The 22,314-nt window shown below is 32.4% G+C and overlaps 1 protein-coding gene across 1 annotated transcript in view; it reads right to left on the bottom strand.

Moving 5' to 3' along the window:
- Positions 1-22,314, bottom strand: part of Bili (FERM domain-containing protein 8 Bili) — a 133,122-nt gene that overhangs the window by 38,695 nt on the left and 72,113 nt on the right. Inside the window, exon 9 of the mRNA XM_065514998.1 lies at positions 18,725-18,875. Coding sequence (XP_065371070.1) covers positions 18,725-18,875 — 151 coding nt within the window. The remainder of the gene's footprint in view (positions 1-18,724; positions 18,876-22,314) is intronic.

Raw genomic sequence — 22,314 nt, 5'->3', positions numbered from 1 at the left:
TAGGGGATTTTAACGCTCACCATCAGCTCTGGCACTCAAGTCTTGGGGAAGACCAGAGAGGAGCGTCACTGGCGGAACAGATTGACGAATCCACCTTATGCACACTAAATGATGATTCCCCCACACGGATTATGACCTGTCGAAAGCCTTCGACACTGTCAGTCACGCCACACAGTCGTTCGTGGACTTTAGAGACAAATGCTCAAAACCCCGTAGAGTTAAACAAGGAGTCCCTCAGGGCGGGGTCCTGTCGCCGCTCCTGTTTAACTTCTACCTCTCTAAACTTCCAGTGCCCCCACAGGGCGTAGAGATAATCTCGTATGCGGACGATTGCACTATATTGGCAACAGGTCACAACGTTGATGAGCTTTGCGGTATGGTAAATGGTTATCTCAATGAAATCCACAATTTCTTCACTGCACATAACCTGCAGTTATCACCAACGAAGTCATCAGCAACACTCTTCACCACCTGGACGAAGGAGGTAAAACTGAATCATGGTCGACGGTGTACAAATTCCGACAGTGAACCACCCGAAAATCTTGGGTGTCACTTTTGATAGCCTTTTTACCTCCTTAGCACACGCCACTGCAATCACGCATAAACTGCGAAATAGGAACAAGGTCCTCAAAGCACTAGCTGGCAGTACTTGGGATATGGACAAAGAAACCTTGCTTGCTACCTACAAGACGATTGGCCGGTCAGTGGTCAACTATGCTGCTCCAGTGTGGTCGCCTTCGTTGGGTGATACCCAGTGGAGAAATATTCAAAGCTGTCAAAACGCAGCCTTAAGGACCGTCACAGGCTGCCTTCAAATAACCTCCGAACACCACCTTCACGAGGAAACCAAGGTTCTACCGGTCAAGGAACACAACGTCATGTTGACGCAACAGTTCCTTCTGGGATGTCATCGGAGGAGTCATCCAAACTTCAACATCACACAGTTGGAATCTCCCCCGAGGCATGTCAGACAGGACCTTCGGAAATACGAGGAGAACATACGGAGGTATGTGCAGGATCCATTTGATCGCCGCTCGTATATGACAGCTTTGAACGACATTCACAGAGACGCTATCAATTCCGTGGTAGCAGGATACCGTATGAATGTCGTACTTGGAGGTCGCCCACCACCGATAGCAGACGCCGAGAAGATTCTGCCGCGTGGAACAAGAGTCGTTCTGGCACAACTTAGATCAGGATGGAGCAACAGGCTTAATGACTTTTGGTCCCGCCAGTGATGCCGCTTACACGAGCTAAACCAGAAGTCGCGACCGTTCTTGTGGAGTGAATCTCAAGAACAGGCATTCCTGCAGTTAAAGGAATTGTTGTGTACAGCACCAATTTTGGCATATCCCATCCCTGGGGCGAAGTTTGTGCTGGACAGCGAAGCGAGTGGATACGGAATAGGGGGTGTGCTTTCGCAGGAGATCAACGGGGCGGAGAGGGTCATAGGCTACTACAGCTGAATACTTTCCAAGCCTGAGAGAAATTACTGCGTAACGCGATTTGAACTCCTGGCAGTATTAGAGTGTGTGAAGCATTACCACAAGTATCTGTATGGTCAGCGCTTCCAACTGAGTTGGATTGAACGGCTGCAGAGCTATGACTTTAGTATCGATCACCAGAAGGGTTTGAAACACGGCAATGCGGACGCGCTCTCAAGACGGCCTTGCAAAGCCGATTAAAAGGAATGTGTCATCGATGTTCGACTAATGTACATAGAGTCCAGTGAAAATTGGTCTGTGGCGCAGAGAAATGACCCTATACTGGCGAGAATAATATCGGCAATAGAAGAAGGTAGAAGGCCAATGAAATATCGGCCGAAAGTCCACTGATGAAATCATATTGGGCCCTATGGAATAGTCTACAGTTGTTAAATGGCAGCTTATACCGCATATGGGAAAGTGCTGACGGTGGCAAATCTAATTGTGGTGCCTGCCTCTAAAATAAATGAAGTAATGAAAGTGTTCTATGACGGTCCCAGTGGTGGTCATCTTGGTGTGACAAAAACCTTAGAAAAGTTAAAACAACGTTTTTATTGGGTGTCCAATTTTCCACAATGCATAGCAGCGAAGGGCCCAGTAAGAAGAAGTCGTGGACAACTTCAGCAGTATAACTCAGGTGCGCCATCGAGCGGATTGCTATGGATTTATCAGGCCCTTTCCCTGTCAGTGATGCTGGAAACCGTTACGTTCTAGTGGTTGTGGATTATTTCAGCAAATGGCCAGAGGTATATGCAATACCCAATCAGGAACCTAAAACGGTTATAAGCGTATTTGTGAACAACTGGGTGGGCCGCTATGGTGTTCCACTGGAGTTGCACTCGGATCAAGGAAGACATTTTGAATCCGCCTTATTCAAGTAAATGTGCGATTTATACGGAATAAGAAAAACCAGAACAACGCCAATGCATCCTCAATCTGATGGCATGGTCGAAAGATTCAATCGCACTCTGGAGGAATATTTAAGTGCACACCAGAAGGACTGGGATGAACACATACCAAAATTTCTATTGGCATACAGATCAGCTGTTCATGACTCAACCTCTCGAACACCTGCAAAAATTGTCTTCGGGACAGAACTCAAGTTGAATTCGGTTTAAGCCCTCATCACAAATAATAAAAATACTTCCCAAGAGCAAGATAACTAGTGTTTATAAAAAACCGACTTTTTAAAAAACCGGCTTGTCGGTTAACCGAAAATTTACCTTTTTTATAAACAACATGTTTATGCACATGCATTTGTACACACACGTGAAAAATATTTTTGCATATACAGTGAGCCTCAAAAGTGAGTATACACCAACAAATATTTGATTTTTTTAAGATAATGAAAATTCTAAAATGTATTCATCGATTCAAATTTTAATGTTTCGGTTTGTTGGAGATTGAGTTGAATAATAGATTCGGATGTGAAAAAAAGATTTAAGTCGGACTATAATGATTTTCATGATCCTAAAAAAAATCAAAAAGATCGCGGGTGTTTACTCACTTTTGAGGCTGTGTGTATGTACTCAAAAGTAATTGTATAACATCGTTATTAGTGGTCGAATTTTGACCACCAGGCGGTCCTAGTCTTATATATAAATAGGCCACACGTTTTTTTGTGGTACACTTTTAAGTATGTTATTGTCCACCAATATTGATGAAACATATATGGTTTAAAAGATTATTTTCTCTAGATGTGCACAATATAAATTTTTTTTAAAAATTATTTCCATAAAATTGTTAAAAAGCGTTCTAAATTTGCTTGAAAAACAACAACAACAACATGTTTATGCACATTGTCCACCAGTGACACTAAACAGTGTGAACATCCCACAGTCTGACCATGTTACATACCTTGGCATTCATTTAGATAGACATCTTACTTGGCGTCGGCACATAGAAGCCAAGCGGCTCCACGTGAAACTAAAAGCTTCTAATTTACACTGGCTAATCCACCACCAATCGAAATTAAGCCTTAACTGCAAAGTCATCCTGTAAAAGACAGTCTTAAAACCAATTTGGACATACGGAATCCAATTATGGGGAACAGCAAGCAATACCAGTATAGATCTTATACAGAGGGCACAATCCAAAATTCTTAGAACCATGACGGGAGCTCCATGGTACATAAGAAACGAGAACATCCACAGAGACTTAGATGTACCCTTGGTCAAAGATGAATTCAGAAAAACTCGTGAAGCTTATTTATCAAAATTACATCATCATCCGAACCCGCTCGCAAGGCTACTTACAGTAACTCAAGGCTCGAGGCTACGTGAGCTGATTTACCACTCATCTAATTTTCCAAATATGATTCTCCACTGAGAGAACAATAATTGTTTAGTTTTAAGATTTAATTACATATTGTAAGGCCTAGAAATTAAAGGCAGGAATAATATTATAATAAACGTATAAAAAAAATGTTTATGCACATCTAAATACACGTGTATTTGTAAACAAACGTGAAAAAATATTTTTGCGTATACTCAAAGTAACTGTATAATTTCGTTATTAGTGGTCGAATTTTGACCACCAGGCGATCCTAGTAACTATAAATATACAAAAGTGCTAAGTCCATTTATTTTGAAAAAATTTCAAAATTATTATCTCAGTCAAATGGAATTGAGTATAAATATGTCACTAAATATATAATACATTCATACTTGTTTTAATTATTGGTTTATTCATTAAATTTCAACAAAAAAAATGTACATAAATTTTTTAATTAAATATTTGATAATTTTAAAATTTATTATTACCTCAACTTTCTGATATGGAACAGAAAATGTCCAAAAAAAGGATCAATAAGATGCAAACGCTGTCATGTCGCCCCCTGAACGGTTTAAGGTTGCATTCAAAAGTAATGAAGGAAAATCAAAACATAGAATTATAATTGAATGCAACCTTGAAACAGCTGTTCAGGGGAACGATTGGTACGGGAAAAAGATGGAGAAAGGGCGGGAAAATGTTAGGAATGGGGGAACGGGTAGGATATGGAACAGGAGGAGGAAGAGGAAGAGTTTTTGTTTTTTTGGTTCGAGAGGTGATGAAGATGAGACGTGTTTCTTTTTTATTTTTTTTAGTGGTGTAGATTTTTTAATGATTTTTTGGTTTATGGTGAAAAGAAATTAAAAATAAAAAAAAAATAGACAAAAAGGAAATTTAAAACACATGAAACACAAATACACAAAATTTAAACAATTTTAAACACAAAATACATAAAAAGAAATTTAAAACACATACAACACAAATACACAAAATTTAAACAATTTTATACACAAAATACATAAAAAGAAATTTAAAACACATAAAACACAAATACACAAAATTTAAACAATTTAAAAAAAAAAAAAACAAAATACACAAAAAGAAATTTAAACACATAAAGCACAAATACACAAAATTTAAATATAAAAACACAAATTTAAAATACCACAGTCGCGAAAATCAACACCCTTAGAACACAAATACACAAAAAAGGAAACATCACGATGACGGGAAGTTTTAGACGGACAGATTAGACCAAACCGCAGACGGACATAAATCTCGCCCTGATTCTTAAAATTCCTTTGTGTGTTCCGGAGGACTGAAAATGAAGATGGAATAAACAACAAAAGGTAAGTGAGCTAATTTTAAGGCTGTAGGGTATATTTAGGGGCAAACCCATAATTATTGGGCCAAAGGTTTGCCATGGAAGAGGGTGGGCAGGCCAAGCAGCAAACATCCGCTGCGGCCAAGGAAGTAGGAAGTTGCGATGCCTAGGAATAAATCAGGGGGGAAAATTCAACAATAGGGAAATTTGAACGTTAGATTTTTTTTTATTTCTTTTTTAAAATATATATTATTATATTTAGAATTTTTTTTTGTTCAGAGGCTTGAGGGTGATTGGATGGTAGAATTTACGCCCTCTTTACCGGCTTAGCCAGGCATTGCCACCTTATTTTGATCAAGCGTTGCCATCCAGTCATCCTCCAAGGGATTTCCCAAAAAAGTCTCTGACAAAATGGCGCCCAACGTGGGGCCCCAAACGTTCTAAAATCCATGATTTGAAATATTTTTGAAATCTGATAATGGAGTTTTATTACTTACATATGGATTTGGTATGATTTATAATGACAAAAAATCACAGCTATGAAGAAGTGCGTTGTCAGAGACTTTTTTGGGAAATCCCTTGGAGGATGACTGGATGGCAACGCTTGATCAAAATAAGGTGGCAATGCCTGGCTAAGCCGGTACTTCAAAAATAATTCAAATCATGGATTTTAGAACGTTGTTTGTCTCTCCTATAATATTTCTAAAAAGGACTTTGTACACTAAGTCCCGGTCCACACTGTGAAACATTTGCTGCAAAACATTTTTAAATTCTCTTTTGAAACTGCATTCGTGTCCACACAGTGAAGTTTTTGCTTTTCAGTTTTTGACATTTCTGTACAGTACGAATACGAACGAATAAATGTGGATGACATACTTAACAAAAACTTCATGTACATGAAACAACGTTCCCTTTTTCATTCCTCTTTCCCCTTTCATCCACAAACTCAAATGTTTTGCAGCAAATGTTTCACAGTGTGGACCGGGACTAAGCTAACGAAATGAATAATAAAATAAAATTTTAAGAACAAAACACACTAATGAAGTCAAATTTATTGAAAGAAGGTATGTACATCAAATTCAATTTAAAGTTTGGTAAAATAGTTTCATTATGTGCAATTTATTCTGAAAAAGTTTTTAACTAAAACTCATCGTTCTCAACTATTCAGAATCATTGTAATTCTTAAAAATATTAATCTAAAAGAGGTTTGTATTGTAAATCAGCAGTTTATGTTTCAAATGCACAAAAACGTGAGATTTATAAATTTTAGACCCAAATTTTAAAAACCGGTTAACCGAGTGATAAAAACCGGATAACCGAAAATCAACATTTTAAATTAACAGGTTCGCAAAAAACCGAGATTTCGAAGAAAACCCGGTTTTTCGGTTAACCGGTTTATAAACACTAAAGATGACCTTAACGAACTTTATGAATTCGTACGCAGACGAATAAAAATGACCAGCGACAAAATGAAAGCCAGATACGATCGAGCAGCGAATTCTGAGGGATTTAATGAAGGCCAACTTGTACTGCTGTATAACCCACAACGCAAGAAAGGACTGTCTCCCAAACTACAAACCCATTGGGATGGACCATGCAAGGTGATTAAGAAACTGTAACATATGTATCTGTGGGTATTATTAACATTGTATAAAAGTTTTGTGTTGATCATTGATCGTAAGTATGGCAACGCTGAATGTTTGCTGCGACTCGTATATTCGAATTCGAAAGCTCTAGACTTCGAATATACGAGTTTTCGACAGTTAAAGAACATTGTAGAACGTTCACCAGAGATGGCGTGAATATAAATAGTGGCCATGGTCGCAGTCGTGAGTTCAGTTTATCAAAGACGCTATTCGAATAAATATCAACTGAGTGCCTTAAAGTGTGCTGTATTTTCCAGTGAATTCGTGTACATTATAAAGTGTGTCTATATTTCTGCAAATTTAAAAACGTGTATAAAAAAACACTGAGCGACTATTTAATTCCGTTGTTGTACATTTTAAATAAATAAAGATTTGTTACAATTTTTAAACTACTAAACGATTTTTATTTGCAATCAAAAGTATCCGGTTTATTTAAAGGAAATAAACCAAGGTTTTGAAAAGGTTAAAACGTAACAGTACTTTTTCTTTATTATAATGCTACTTTTTTCAATTTTCTATAACAATGGACTTAGAAACATAAATTTAAGTATATGTATGGTTATAAGTGAGTGAGACTTTAAGGAAGAGTCTTTATGGTACTTTTTCTATATTCGAATAGTACTTTTTCTATCTTCTTCACCAAAGAACTTAGAAATGTGAAATAAAGCTTATATGATGCCGTCCGTTTGGGAATGCTACATTTTCTCTATTATAATGGTACTTTTTGCATATTCTCTAATAATGGACATAGAAATATGAAATTAAGCGTATTGCATTAAACACATTCAAGACAGCAGGCTACCAACTTCAATCTGTCAAAAATAAAATGCACACGTTTATATGGAGACGATTATTTTAACGACAGCACAGCTCAGTGATGGAAAATAGCTTTTTCGATTTTGTATCAACTATATAAATAAAATGTACTTTTTGGACCATCACGGTACCATTTTTAATAATAATAAAATTTAACAAAAAAACTTATAAAAAATGTAAGTTAACATTACTAAGTATTTTGAAAAAACTATTGATTTCAATTTCAAAAAGGCTTAATTTTGACAAAGCGTTATATTTGTAACTATTTGTTAAATATGTACATAGTTATATGAATAATATTTGTTTTTTTTTTTGTTAATTTTAGAGCTAATTCTCAAACGAGGCAATGTCTATTTGGTTGAAGCAAACTCAGCAATATAAATTTCTTATCATGATTTTTTTCATCATGACTTGCTTCATATCTTAACTTAATTCTAAAATACTTAGTAAAAAAACATATAATATAATAAATATGATATATTTTGAGATACAGGTTTTGGTTATTTATTATAGAAACTAATAAAACAGGATATTGCAGCCTATGCCCCTCCTAAGACATTTCCAAATTTACTAGATTATATAGAAAGGTTACTACGAAGACGGGCTATGAAGGCCTGATCGGTTTAGGGTTCAGCCTCAAAATCATTTAATGTAAAATAATAATTAAGAGGCCCCCACTAGTTAATTTGTCCAACGAATTCTTGCCGTGATAACCATCTTGTGGATGGATATTTAAATATAATATGGATATCAGTTCCAAAATATTCTTCAAATTTAATAAAATCATTTCTTTGTCTTGAACTATTACTAAAAAGGCAATACCTCATAAATGTATAATTAATTTAATATATGTACATCAGTTTGAGTATTTGAAAATGGACTATTTTAAAATTGTACCAAATGGCTCGCGGTAGTACCAACTGAGTCTAAAATGTACCAAAAAAAGTACAATTGTACCATGTTTATCAACCCTGGCACAGCTACACGGCCACACGACTACTCATGCCGATGTAGCCGAATTAGGCTAATTTCTATTTTTGTCAACTACAAAACAGAAATAGTGTTGCTAATATAATAAAAAAATGTAAATCAAATTAGTGCTTAAAAAAATATATTTTTTTTACTTAATTAAGAGAAGTTTCTGATAGCCATATTGAAATAAATTAATAACAGGTACATAATTAATTATAACCATATATATATTTTTACTCAAAATAAATGTTTTAATCTTAATTACTTTGGAATTTTGCACGGTTATTTTTTATTAAAGTGGCACCACTGAATTATAAATCAGCTGTTTACTTTGTAGCTGTCGTCTTTAAAATAATTCAGTAGCTGCCACACGACTACAACTGTAACCAGCAGAATTTGTGTTCGTGTAGTCGTGTAGCCTGTTGCCTTGAATGTGTTTAATGCATATATGGTTAAAGTGAGTTGAAACTCAAGGGGGATACTTTATGGTACTTTTTCTTTATTCTAATGGTACTTTTTGAATTTTCTATAATAATAAATCTAGAAAAATTAAAGTAAGCATATACAATGAAATGGGTTAATTTATAGTAACTATTGTTTATTCAAAATTGTTTGTATTTTTTCAATAATGAACCTAGAAACATGAAATAAAGCTTATATGGATCCGAGCGAGTGGGAATCCACAAATAAATATCCCCTTATTTGTACTTTTTCTTTATTCTAATGGTACTTTTTAAATATTTCATAATAATGAACATAGAATTATAAAATTAGACAAATATGTTCCTTAATGTATTCGAATTCACAAAATGAGAATTTAGTGGTACCTTTTATCTACAAGTTCCGAGCGAATCGTGGGAATCTTTATTAGAATAGCACTTTTTAAATACATTTATTGTAATGGACATGAAAATTAGAATCATGAAATTAGACACATATGTTTGAGTGTGTTAGAATGAAAATGTTTATTTATTAGTATTTTTCTTCCTTTTATTGGCACTTTTCGAATTTTTTGTAATAATTTAACTAGAAACATGAAATTAAGCATATATGGTCCTGAGTGAGAATGAATCCAAGGGTGAATCTTTATGATACTTTTTCTTTATTAATATTTTTAAATGATCTATATACATATATTAGAGTGAAAATCAGTTGTATGGAAAAAAATTATGGTTCGGATTTTGAAGGGTGCCGGCGCACCGTGGCTCATTATCGTTTTTCATCGGCCAAAACTCCGTAACTTTTGAACCGATAGAGATATTTTAGAAATTTTTTTTGATGAATTTTTCTCCAGTTTTAATTTCATTAAAATCGGTTCAGCAGTTGTTGAAAGTATGTTCGGCCAAGCTCGACCATATAATACCCTACACTATAATTTATTTTCGTGAATGATTTTCGGAAGAGGGCATTATATGGGAGCTATGACTAATTATAGACCTATGAAATTAGGTCGTGTGATTTATGTCTATATGGAAGTTATTTGTGTTGAATTTTGTGTTTATACCGACATTTTTAAGAGATTTATGCTCGTTAAAGTGATTTTCGGAAGCGGGTCTTATATGGGAGTAGGGTTGCCAGATTCAGATTTGCAAAATGCTGGACATTGGGGTCTAAAAAGCTGGACAAATCAAAAAAAACTGAACATTAAAAAAATCACTGAGAAAATGTATAATATTTTTATGCATTGTAATCAACATATCTATGGCTTAATATAGAAAGGTCAACTCAACTTTTAGCTACTTTACAGGAGAACAAAAAAACTCAATAATATCAGAAAGTGAAATTGAAAAAAAAACAACTAAAAAGCAATAACCACCTAAGTCGACTTAAGAAAGATTTGAGTTACATATATATGCGACATTATACTATTCATAGAACTGTATGTATACGTGAAATCCCTACCTTCCTAACTTTCTTATTTAAAAAGTTATTAATTAGAAACATATTGGCTTAAGTCCTAAGGAAGACTATTGCATTTACAATAAACGCCAAAATATACTTAAGAAAACATTCAATTATATTTTATTTTGTTTAAATAGCTTATAAAGACTTTAGTTGTTATTGTTATTTTTCACAAAATAAATTTTCATAAATAAGAGTGCTATTATAATAGCCAAACTAAAGACAAGCGATTATTGCAAATTGGCTTAATTACTTGACATGTCAATATTTAAATATGTAATAACAGCTTAACTCAACACATGCCAAGCAACAATCAAAACACTTGTTTTCAACAAACGCCTAATCAGACATTAGCACTTTCAATTTAGTATTTCTGAGTTGCATTAAGCGATGATATTTGTTTTTATTAAATATTTCTCTAATAAATAAAGCTTTTGTTATAATTTTTCATTTTAGCGTTGTAAGGGTAAGAAGCTTTGATTCTGCATTCTACTTTTTCTAATGCATTCTTTTATTTTTCGCAGAAACGCTTTTATAACTATAAATTGCTTTTTCTCAAAAACATGTTTTTTGAATTAGGCGGTTATTGCTTGTGACCACAGATATGAAGACAGAATTATCTTAAATTTTTAGTTAAGTCAGGTAAATGTGTACGTATTTCGTAGAGTTCATGCCAAAGGGCTCGCAATACTTTTATTTTCTTATCATTTCTTGTTCTGCTGCCTCAAGATTTCTTGAAAAATTTAATTTACATATTCTAAATCTTCCAAATTATAACAAATATTATTTAAATTGTGCGTAGTCATGTTAAAAGAAGTAATAATTAATAGCCTGTGCTGAGCAAATACATTTTTCTTTTAAAATTTCAATAATTTATATTCGTGAGTGATTTTGAGAAGAAGCTATGACCAATTATGTACCGATTGCCATGAAATTAGGACGCGTAATTTATTTCCATATGAAACTAATTTGTGATGAATTCTGTCGGGATACCAACACTTTATGGGAGCTATGGTGAATAATGAAACGATTCACACTCAATTTTTAGGTGTGACATATTTATGATTGTAGTGTAATTAAATAATATTCATCCTCTGGGTAATGTTATAACAGCATTAATATTATTTTAATTTAACTATTAATTTTGAAACGAATCCAAATAGAATTTCTCAAATATTTAAAATTTGGTAGGTTGTGGTAGTTTTTGGTAGTTTTTAATCAGAAATTTGGTAGGAAAAATATTTTATGAGTGGCAACGCTGATCCCTGTTCTAAAAACCCGTTTTATGTGATGTTCGTCAACTTATCGACCAGTAACTCAGTCAGTTTTTGTCCGATTTTAATTTTTTAACGGGTTTAGAAAGAAAATTTATTACGCTTTAAAATGTCGTGCATTTTTTGATTAATACGTTTTTTAGTAAAATATTTGTAGTTTTTAATTTACAAGTAATTTTTTTCGAACTTTGTCGAACTTTTTCGAAAAAGTTTATAAACTTTTGCAAATTTAAAACGATTTTAAGAAGTAATGTCTCGTTTTTTTCTATATACAATTTTCTTTAAAACATTGTACACAAAAAAAAGCTTAATTCTTTGCCTTTCCATAACTGTTTAAATTTTTTCTGTCTAAAATTATGTAAGTTAGAGGTACTAAAGTACTACGACCTATCGTAAAACAGTTTTTTCAAAATAACTCAACATTTTGAGGGTGGTTTAAAATCTTTGAAAACGGGGGTCTACAACCCCCACTTGGTCGCTTTGATATATCTATAATTTATCGTTATCTATTTCTTCAGATATTTCAGGGTTTTGCGGAAGTTTTTCTTCCCAAGAAAACATGTTTTTTTTTTAAAATTTAAAATGCTATTTTTTAAAAAACGATTTTTAATAGCTGACCGCTGTTATTAAAAAGTCTCCACTTCAGTCTGAAAAGTTTTTTGTTCATTAGGCGAAATTTTTTTCAAAATGCTGTTAATTTTGGTGCCAAAAATGTTTAATTTATTTTACTTTTGAGGCTATTTACAAGTAGGATCATTATATCGAGCAACTCTAAAACTGTACAAGATTCATTCTCAAGAGCTAAAATAGTTGTATGAAGTTCCTGCATTATGTTTTGCATAAAATATAAAAATGCTTCTGATAATCCTTAACTTTTACATTCTTCTTCTTTATTGACATCATTATCAGAAATTCCATATGACACGTATTCCCATAAAACTTTTTGGCATTTATTTTTTCCTTCCTTCAAAAAATACATACACTTTTTTGCATAAGTTATTACTGTGTACTAATTAGTAGTAAGTAAATTTGAAGTAATAAGTAATATAGCTATTATTGTCGAAAATTTATATTTAGCTGGACAAATGATATTTTAGCTTGAAACTGGACAGGCATCAAAAAAGCTGGACAATCCAGCCAAGTCCAGCCAGGCTGTCAACACTATATGGGAGCTATGACTAATTATGGACCGATCGCCATGAAATTAGGTCGTGTGATTTATTTCTATATGGTAGTTATTTCTGTTGAATTTTGTGTTGGTATACAATTTTGTTGGTATACAATTTTTAAGAGATTTATGCTCGTTAAAGTGATTTTTGGAAGCGGGCCTTATATGGGAGCTATGACTAATTATGGATCTATCATCATAAAATTAGGTGATATTAATTCAGTTTATATAAAACTTATTTGGAGCAAAATTTGTGTAGATACCTATATAAATTAACCATTTACGACCGATAAAGTATAATTTCGGGAGAACATTTGTACGGGTGCTAGGTGAAATAATGGACCGATTTCAGTCATTTTGAATAGGCTTCGTCATCGGGCCGAAAAAATTTATGTACCAATTTTTATTGCAATATCTTCAAAATTGCGTCTTGTACTTTGCTGCAGTCATATGAATGAACAAGTAGTATAAAAATAGAAAAAAAAATGGGAGTAATTTCATTCAAATGAAAAAAATGTTCAACAAACAGGTCAAAACAGGTCAACAAGTATATATGGGCTTAAAGAGGATACTTTGGCCTTTCTCCTGGTAGTAAAATTTGTTTAACCCCTTTTGACCCTAAGCAATTTGTTTCCACTGAAATTCAAATTTGACTAAATTATAGTACCTGAGAAAATAATTAATAACACAGCAGGTGTAAACGGTACAGTGACAAACGAAAAAAAATCAACATAACGAAAAAAAAATCATCCAATTATCGATAACAGTTTGCGAGTAATGATAATTTACTTCTGATCAAATTTACAAAAATCACATTTTTTATAAAATGACATAAAATGTTTGACTTTAACAGTATGCCACGCACACGTAAAATATTAGGATGATAGGTTAACTGGTGCCGCAACGATGCTGAAGTTTTGAGGTGCATTTACAAGGGGAAAAAATGCAATTTTTTCAGTTTTTGTAAAAATTTTGCCATTAAATAATTACTTTTGCAATTTAACTTAGAAGAATCGAAATGTGTACGTAATTTTCGTTCTAATAAGATATAAAGGACAAAATTTTAAAGTTATTAAAAAATCGCCAGACCATTAATGTGTCTCAGGCCACTAGAACATGGGAACAAAATTAACATACATATTTTGAGAAATATTAAAATAAAAGCTTATTTTTACTTCAAATATATCCATATTTACTTGGATAGCGGAGTCGATTAAGCCATGTCCGTCTGTCTGTCCGCCTGTCTGTTAAAATCAACTTTCCGAAGCCCCCAAATAACTTACATACACGATTCATATCTTAATAGCTCGGTTGCTATTTAAAATCGAGAAAATCGGTCCACAAATAGCTGAGATATAAGGAAAAAACCAGGACAACCTCGATTTTTGACCTATATCTGGATTACTAAGTCATTAATATAGACAATATGGATATAAAATTAGAGATGCTAATCGGGACTGATTTTTAAAAATCCCGGGGTTCGGTATTTGGTAAAGAATCCCGAAATCCCGACCCGGGGTTTCGGTATTTTCGGGAAATCTAAAATCCCGAAAATTATAAGAAAGAAACGTACATAATTATGTCTTTACAATTGAAAGTAAATTTTTTATTTAGCAATTCATTTTTATTAGACACTAAAAAGCATAAAATACTTGCATGAGTCATTATATAAGAAGAAATAACAATAAAGTATGTACATTAGGCCGGGTCGATTTGTATGGACGATCAAAATGTAAAAAATCGTATAGCAGAAACGCAATCTACGCAAAATTCTATGAAATTATCCCCAAGAAACCATAGGTCTAAAATCAAATCCTATCTTGCGCATTTCTCTTTTATCCAATAAAAAAACTATTAAAAAAAATTATATATACTGAAATATCATTGGATAAAAAACGAAATGCGATAGGATTTGATTTTAGACCTCTGGTTTCTTCTTAGAATTTTCCGTAGAATGCGTTTCTGCTATACGATTTTTCGTGAAAAAAATCGACATACTGGTGAAAAACCGTACTTTAGTATGAAAAGTGTTTATTTTAAATAGCTTTTTAAGAATACTATTGCATCTATGGTTTCATCTGCCATTCTGGAACGAATTTTGTTTTCGACATATGCTGCTGCCGAAAAACATCTTTCACATTGGCAAACCCGTATGCAAATATTTATAACAAATCTGCAAGTATTTTCCTCTTGTTCCTTCAGAAATAAAATGATGTATTTATTTTGCAAGTTGAAAATCTACATTATAATTTGGTTTCGTTATTGTTATTTGGCCTTTTAGCAATCGAAATATTTTCATTTTGTTCGAGCTCCTCATCTGAGATAAGAAGAGGATTTAAATTGAGTTTTGTTAGATAACTTACAAAAAAAGTTGAAGAATTGATTTTCTAGAGCCCCACTCAAGGAAAACCAAAAATACCGTTTTCCTTTATTAACTATATTGTAGCAGGAGTTGAGCTTAACAACTTTGCTGAACATCACTTTGCGATATTCGGGCATGTAGAATGTCAAAATGAATGAAAAAGTCACACAAAAATGACAATTTCCCCTAATTATTTATGAAAAACGGGATTTGGAAAATCCCGAAAACCCCGGGATTTAAAATTAAAAAATCCCGGGCTTTTCGGGAACGGGATTCCCCGTTTAGCATCTCTACTCCTGATACACTGAGGGAAAAACGAAGTTGCAAAATCGACAACTATTGGTGTCATTTTGACGGTCATACGGTGTCACTTTTTTTTCGACACCATACATTTACAATTTGTAAACAAACGGGTACGAATCGACAACGCAATGTTGTTCAATTATTCGCGATGCATTTTTATAAGTGTGTTTTAATTTTATTTACATTAAAAAATTTGAAATATTTTAATAAATAGTAAAGGGTAATAGTTAGAGATGCTAATCGGGACTGGTTTTTGAAAATCCCGGGGTTCGGGATTTTAGATTTTTCGAAGGAAACGTACCTAATTATGTCTTGAAAGTAAATTTTTTATTGGAATTTGCCATTGGAATTTGACCACTATTTGGAGTTTGATTTTGTGTGTAAGATTGAGTAGTAGATAACTGATTGGCAGCAACAACATTCGAGTTCATAGGAGGTGTTGATGATGACTTAGCAGTTCTTTTACGTTTGGGTTTCGGTGAGGCAGCAAAGGTGTCTAAATTTGTGAATTTAGAGAAAAGTTCACCATATTTAGTCAATTTACCTTGTAAAGCTGAGAAATCCTTCTTAATTCCATCGAACTCTGCTTTGTAACTTTTAAAGAAATTGTAGAATTCGATACCAATTATTCTGCAGCTTGGACATGTCCATTGAATGTTTTTAGTTTTATCGGATAAGGCATCTGCATCACGTGCTTTCAGTCCACTACATTTTAAATGGTAATTTCCCAAACACAGCCAACAGAATACCATATGTTCATCACTGGAGATACTGCAATTTTTATTTATACAGTCCATATCAAATGTTATTCAATACACACACCACAGGATTATAGGATTAAGGAATATTGGCAATGTTGCGAATAGTTAGTAAAGACACAAACCAAAGTTTTGTTCTAAATATTCCAATTTGAACAGATTGGCAATGTTGTGGACAAAATCAATCGAACAACTTTATGTGGTTTGGTAGCTTTGTCAATTTGACAAACAAAAAGAAACAAAATGTAAATGAAAAAATACAAGAACAAATTGTATGGAGTAATAAAAACTTGAAATGTTTTATTATTGTTGTTGTTTAGAAACAATAAATATAAGTAAAAATAAACAAAATAAGGCTTTATTTTGAAATAAAACTGCACCACTTGAATATTCAATTATATAGAATTTTTCAGGAAATACTTATCTGTATGAATTGTATCAGGAGCACAATTTTATAGATGATATAAATTAATTAAATGTTTAAGAAATCACAACACAACAATCTATATATATATATAATAATAAAGTATGTAATTAGAGCTAATTTCAAAAATTTGATTTGCGGGTATCATATTTTTTCTGAAGGTTTTTGCGTAAATAAAAATAATGGCGTCCTTTTTTTTGGAAAGTTTTCACTCCTTGTGTTGGTTCAACGCACCTAAAAACGCACATTTTTCTGTAGAGCGATTCAAGAAAAGGTGAAGAATTGATTTTCTAGAGCCCCACTCAAGGAATACCAAAAATACCATTAACTATATTGTAGAAGAAGTTCAGCTTAACAACTTTGCTGAACATCACTTTGCAATATTGTAAAATGTCAAAATGCATGAAAAAGGCACACAAAAATTACAATTTCCCCTATTTATTTATGAAAAACGGGATTTGGAAAATCCCGAAAACCCCGGGATTTAAAATTAAAAAATCCCGGGCTTCGGGATTTAGGAAATCCCGAAAACCCCGGGATTTAGGAAATCCCGAAAACCCCGGGATTTTCGGGAACGGGATTCCCCGTTTAGCATCTCTATATAAAATGTAAAAAATATGACCATTTTTTCCTGTTCCAACTTTAGATGCGTGTTTATAGGGATGAGATAACTGTTAGCATATTGTTACGAAATTGTACTTGAATGCAAATATAACGATTTTAACGGCTGATTTAAAAGTAGCATAATGCTTTCAAATAACAGTGCTATAGAACTGTAACATATCTGTGGGCATTATTAAATAAAAGCTTTCAGTTGATTTGATCGTAAGTTGGCAACGCTGTATTCGATTTCGAATATTCAGTTAAAGAACATTGTAGAAAGTACACCACAGATGGCGTATGTATTAGAAACCTCTAGACAGTTAAAGAGCTTTCTAGATGGTAATGCAGTGTTATAAATAGTGGCAGAGGTTGCAGTCGTGAGTGAGTTTATCAGAGACGCTTTTCGAATAAACATCATCTAAGTGCCTTAAAGTGTGTTGTGTTTTTCAAGTAAATTCGTGTACATTATAAATTGTGTCTGTAATTCTGAGAATTTATAAACGTGTATAAAAAAAACATTGAGTGGCTATTTAATTCTGTTGTTGTACATTTTAAAGAAATAAAGAGTTGTTACAATATTCAAACTACTAAACGGCTTTTATTTGCAATCAAAAGTATCCGGTTTATTTAAAGGAAATAAACCAAACGTTTTGAAAAGGTTAAAATGTAACAATATTATTTTTATTGTTTTCGAAATTTTATTGCAAATATAGATGATATTTAAAAAAAAATTTCGAACATCCATAGGTCCCCCTTATCTAAAAAACCAAAAAAAGATCGAGCTGAATTAAAAAAAAGAAATAAATTAACATAAATATCTCTTGAACTAAAAGAGATAACTTACATATATTTGGAGATATTTTGTAGATCTCCTTAAGGATCATACTTGGATTTTTGGAGATATTTTTAAGAAATGTGAGACCCGAGATGGCGTGTAATTTTGTTAATTAAGCGTAAAGGGCTTTATTTACAACTTTTATATCTTTGGTAACCCCCACTAAAATTTTCCGGCAAAAAATTTCGTAGAATATTTTAATCCTTTTGAAAGGACTTTTTGTGATTTTCTCGAAATAAGGGTCAAATTGGCCCCTAAAGAGGGGAGATAGAGGGTTAAGATCTTTCAAAAAATTAACCCCCTGACAATAAGAATTCTCTCAGATATTAACTTTCAACATTTTTTTCAGTTAGTATAAGCTACCTTCGATCAAAAAATTAAAACTTTGACCAAGTGTAAAAAAAAATTCAGACCAGCTTGACTATAAGTTTATTCTACAAAAATGATCTACTCAACATGCTGTTGGACAGTGTTATTATTTCGAGTCATGTACTTACTACTCGTATGAGAGAAATTCGATTTAAATACAGAATGATTTTTGCTTCAAACCCTTATGTCTATTCGTTTGTTCATATTACTTACCATCATGAAATTGATCTGATGTATTACCCTCTAATTTTCGTTTTCTCATGTTTTCTGCAAAGTGAGATATTAAGGCATCGATCATTGGCGCTTGTTTAGAGAATATTTGCATTAATTTTGATATTTGTATTCCATTCTCCACAGCATCAAACTGAAATGCACAAATAATTAATTTAAAAATATTTAAAGATATATACATACATACACTGAATCAATTAAGTCTCCGTACAGACATACTCATAATATAAACTAGCAATTTATGGTCACTTTTCAATACATATTTAAAACTTTTTTTAATTAATTTTATAAAAAATCTTATACTCTAGAAATCAACATAAAAAAATACAAACGTTTTCCTTAAAAACATAAAAATTTAAATAAATTCAATAATTGTACGAAAAGTATCACCAAAAAAGTCTCCGTACAGTTAACCGTTTTAAGGCTAGGAATCCCAATATTAAACCTAATTGAATTTAATATGTGGTAGGTCCTCCTTTCTAAGCAATTGCTTTATTTTAATGGCTGTGCATGGAATGGACCAGCTTTGTTGTTGTCAGGGAATCCAAAAATATGCAAATTTTAATGGATAGAATGAAAATTATTATTAACTTGCAAAATGAAGGAAAAAATCTAACCGAAATCAAGGATATTGTAAAAAGACCACGCTCTTCCATTCAGTACGTTGTTCAACAGTTCAAAAAAACCGAAACAATGGCAAATAAACAAAGAACTGGCCATCCAAGAAAAATAGACAACCACATAGAAGGTAATCCAAAAATTAACGCATGTTTAATTACGGGAAACTTGAAAACTAGTGATGAATTAACGGTAAACCCCCAAACTGTAATAAACGCTCTTAAACTAAATGGATACAATGGTCGAGTAAGCCGTAAGAAGCTCCTTGTTCGAAAAGTGAATATGAAAAAGAGATTGGATTACGCTATCGAGCATATTGATAAAGACTTTTTATTATGGGATCGAGTTATTTTTAGCGATGAAAGTAAATATAATGTTTTTGGTTCTGATGGAAGAGAAATGTTATGGAGAAAGCCAAATACTGAAATGAATCCGAAGCATTTGACGCTAACCGTAAAGCATGGAGGAGGTAACGTTATTGTTTGGGGTTGCATGGCTTCATCTGGGGTGGGAAATCTTATTTTTGTTGAAAACACTATGGATAAATATGCGTACCTTAATATTGTTACGTTTTAACCTTTTCAAAACGCTGGTTTATTTCCTTTAAATAAACCGGATACTTTTGATTGCAAATAAAAGCCGTTTAGTAGTTTGAAAATTGTAACAACTCTTTATTTCTTTAAAATGTACAACAACCACAGAATTACATAGCCACTCAATGTTTTTTATACACGTTTATAAATTCTCAGAATTACGGACACAATTTATAATGTACACGAATTTACTTTGAAAACACAACACACTTTAAGGCACTTAGATGATGTTTATTCGAAAAGCGTCTCTGATAAACTCCCTAACGACTGAAACCTCTGCTACTATTTATAACACTGCATTACCAGCTAGAAAGCTCTTTAACTGTCTAGAGGTTTCTAATACATACGCCATCTGTGGTGTACTTTCTACAATGTTCTTTAACTGAATATTCGAAATCGAATACAGCGTTGCCAACTTACGATCAAATCAACTGAAAGCTTTTATTTAATAATGCTCACAGATATGTTACAGTTTTACAGCACTGTTATTTGAAAGCATTATGCTACTTTTAAATCAGCCGTTAAAATCGTTATATTTGAATTCAAGTACAATTTCGTAACAATATATTAAAAGAAAACTTAAAACAAAGTTCTGGAAAATTAGGCTTGGGACGTTTGTATTGCTTCCAACAAGACAACGATCCTAATCACACCTCTAGATTAGTAGAGGAATGTCTTATTTATAATGTTCTTAAGCACTTAAATCGCACAGCTCAGTCACCTGATCTCAATCCGATTGAGCATCTATGGGATCACTTGGAAAGAAAGGTTCGGCAGCACAATATAACGAGAAAAGATCAGCTAAAAGTCGTTATAATGGAAGAGTGGTATAAAATAGATTCCCTGACAACAATAAAGCTGGTCCATTCCACGCCATTAAAATGCTGCAATTGCTCAGAAAGGAGGACCTACCACATATTAAATTCAATTAAAATTAATATTGGGATTCCTTGCCTTAAAACGGTTAACTGTACGGAGACTGTTTTGGTGATACTTTTCGTACAATTATTGAATTTATGTAAATTTTTATGTTTTTAATGAAAATGTTTGTAGTTTTTTTATGTTGATTTCTAGTTTATAAGTTTTTTTATAAAATGAATTAAAAAAAGGTTTAAATATGTATTGAAAAGTGACCATAAATATCTAGTTTATATTAAGAGTATGTCTGTACGGATACTTAATTGATTCAGTGTATGTAGTTTGTACATAGTTGAATGTTGAACATTGAATGCCTCACTTGTCAAATTGATTATATGTATATTACTGTTAAGGCAGTGGTGATATTAGTTGTGTAATTTGTAATAATTTGTACAAATTATCACTGGAAGTTACGAGATTCCGTTCGTTTACTTTTAAAAACTTGTAACGAGAGAGCAAGAGAGTATTAAAAGTGACAGATCGTAGATAGAGAACATGATATTTTTTACTGGACATTTCTTGCAAATGTAAACAAAACGAAAAAGTTGAAAATTAACACAATTTACAAGTCTTGCAAAGAAAAAAAGTAAAATAACATAAAACAAACTTTTTTAACTGATTTATAATAAAATACAACTTATTTTTACAAATTGTTGTTCGCGTACTTTTTTGGATATTTTTTAGATTGAGAGTAAATGTATTTTTACTCTCTAAATTAAAGTTACTGGCAGCGTTGCCACAAAGAAAATATTTTTCCTACCACCATGCACTCTAAAACCTACCAAATTATGTCCTATCCTACCACAATTAATTCTAAATAAATATAAGCATTTGATTACACAGGGCAAAAAAATCATTTTGTTGCTATTACATGTGGGTTTGTCATAATGCAATAAATCTGAACAATTTCTACCGATTTCGATTTTTCATGATTTTTATAAAACAAAAAAATTGGATATTTTTACATAAAAAATATATTTTTTTTTTCAAAATTCAGTCAATCGAAAGAAGAACCATTACCTACTCAATTTTATGTATATCAAACAAAAAAGTAAAATTTTGTGAAAATGAGCGAATTCACTTAATTGTGAATAAATTCGAAAATAATTAATCGATTTTTATATATATCGTTAAGTTGCTATTATATTAGGGTTTGTCATAAATTATGTTTTCGTTCTGCAGCAGCAGAACTATTTAGAAGTGAAAGTATATTAAAAATAAAATTACATAAGTCACTATAACAGAGTTCATTGAATCCATCTTTAAGTGTGCTTACATTTTCCCGAACAAATTTATGCGAGCATTAATATCTAAAGATATATCACTTAGCCGAAGCAAATTATTATTATTTATGTTATTAAATAAAATTGTAAAAAAAAAAAAATAACTTTTTTGCGTCCTTTTGTTTAAGAAATACAAGTGTTTGTTTACATTTAAATTGCA

This window comes from Calliphora vicina, chromosome 1 (assembly GCF_958450345.1).
Source record: "Calliphora vicina chromosome 1, idCalVici1.1, whole genome shotgun sequence".
NCBI classification, from domain to species: Eukaryota; Metazoa; Arthropoda; class Insecta; order Diptera; family Calliphoridae; genus Calliphora; species Calliphora vicina.
This window is presented reverse-complemented; position numbering and strand designations above follow the sequence as displayed.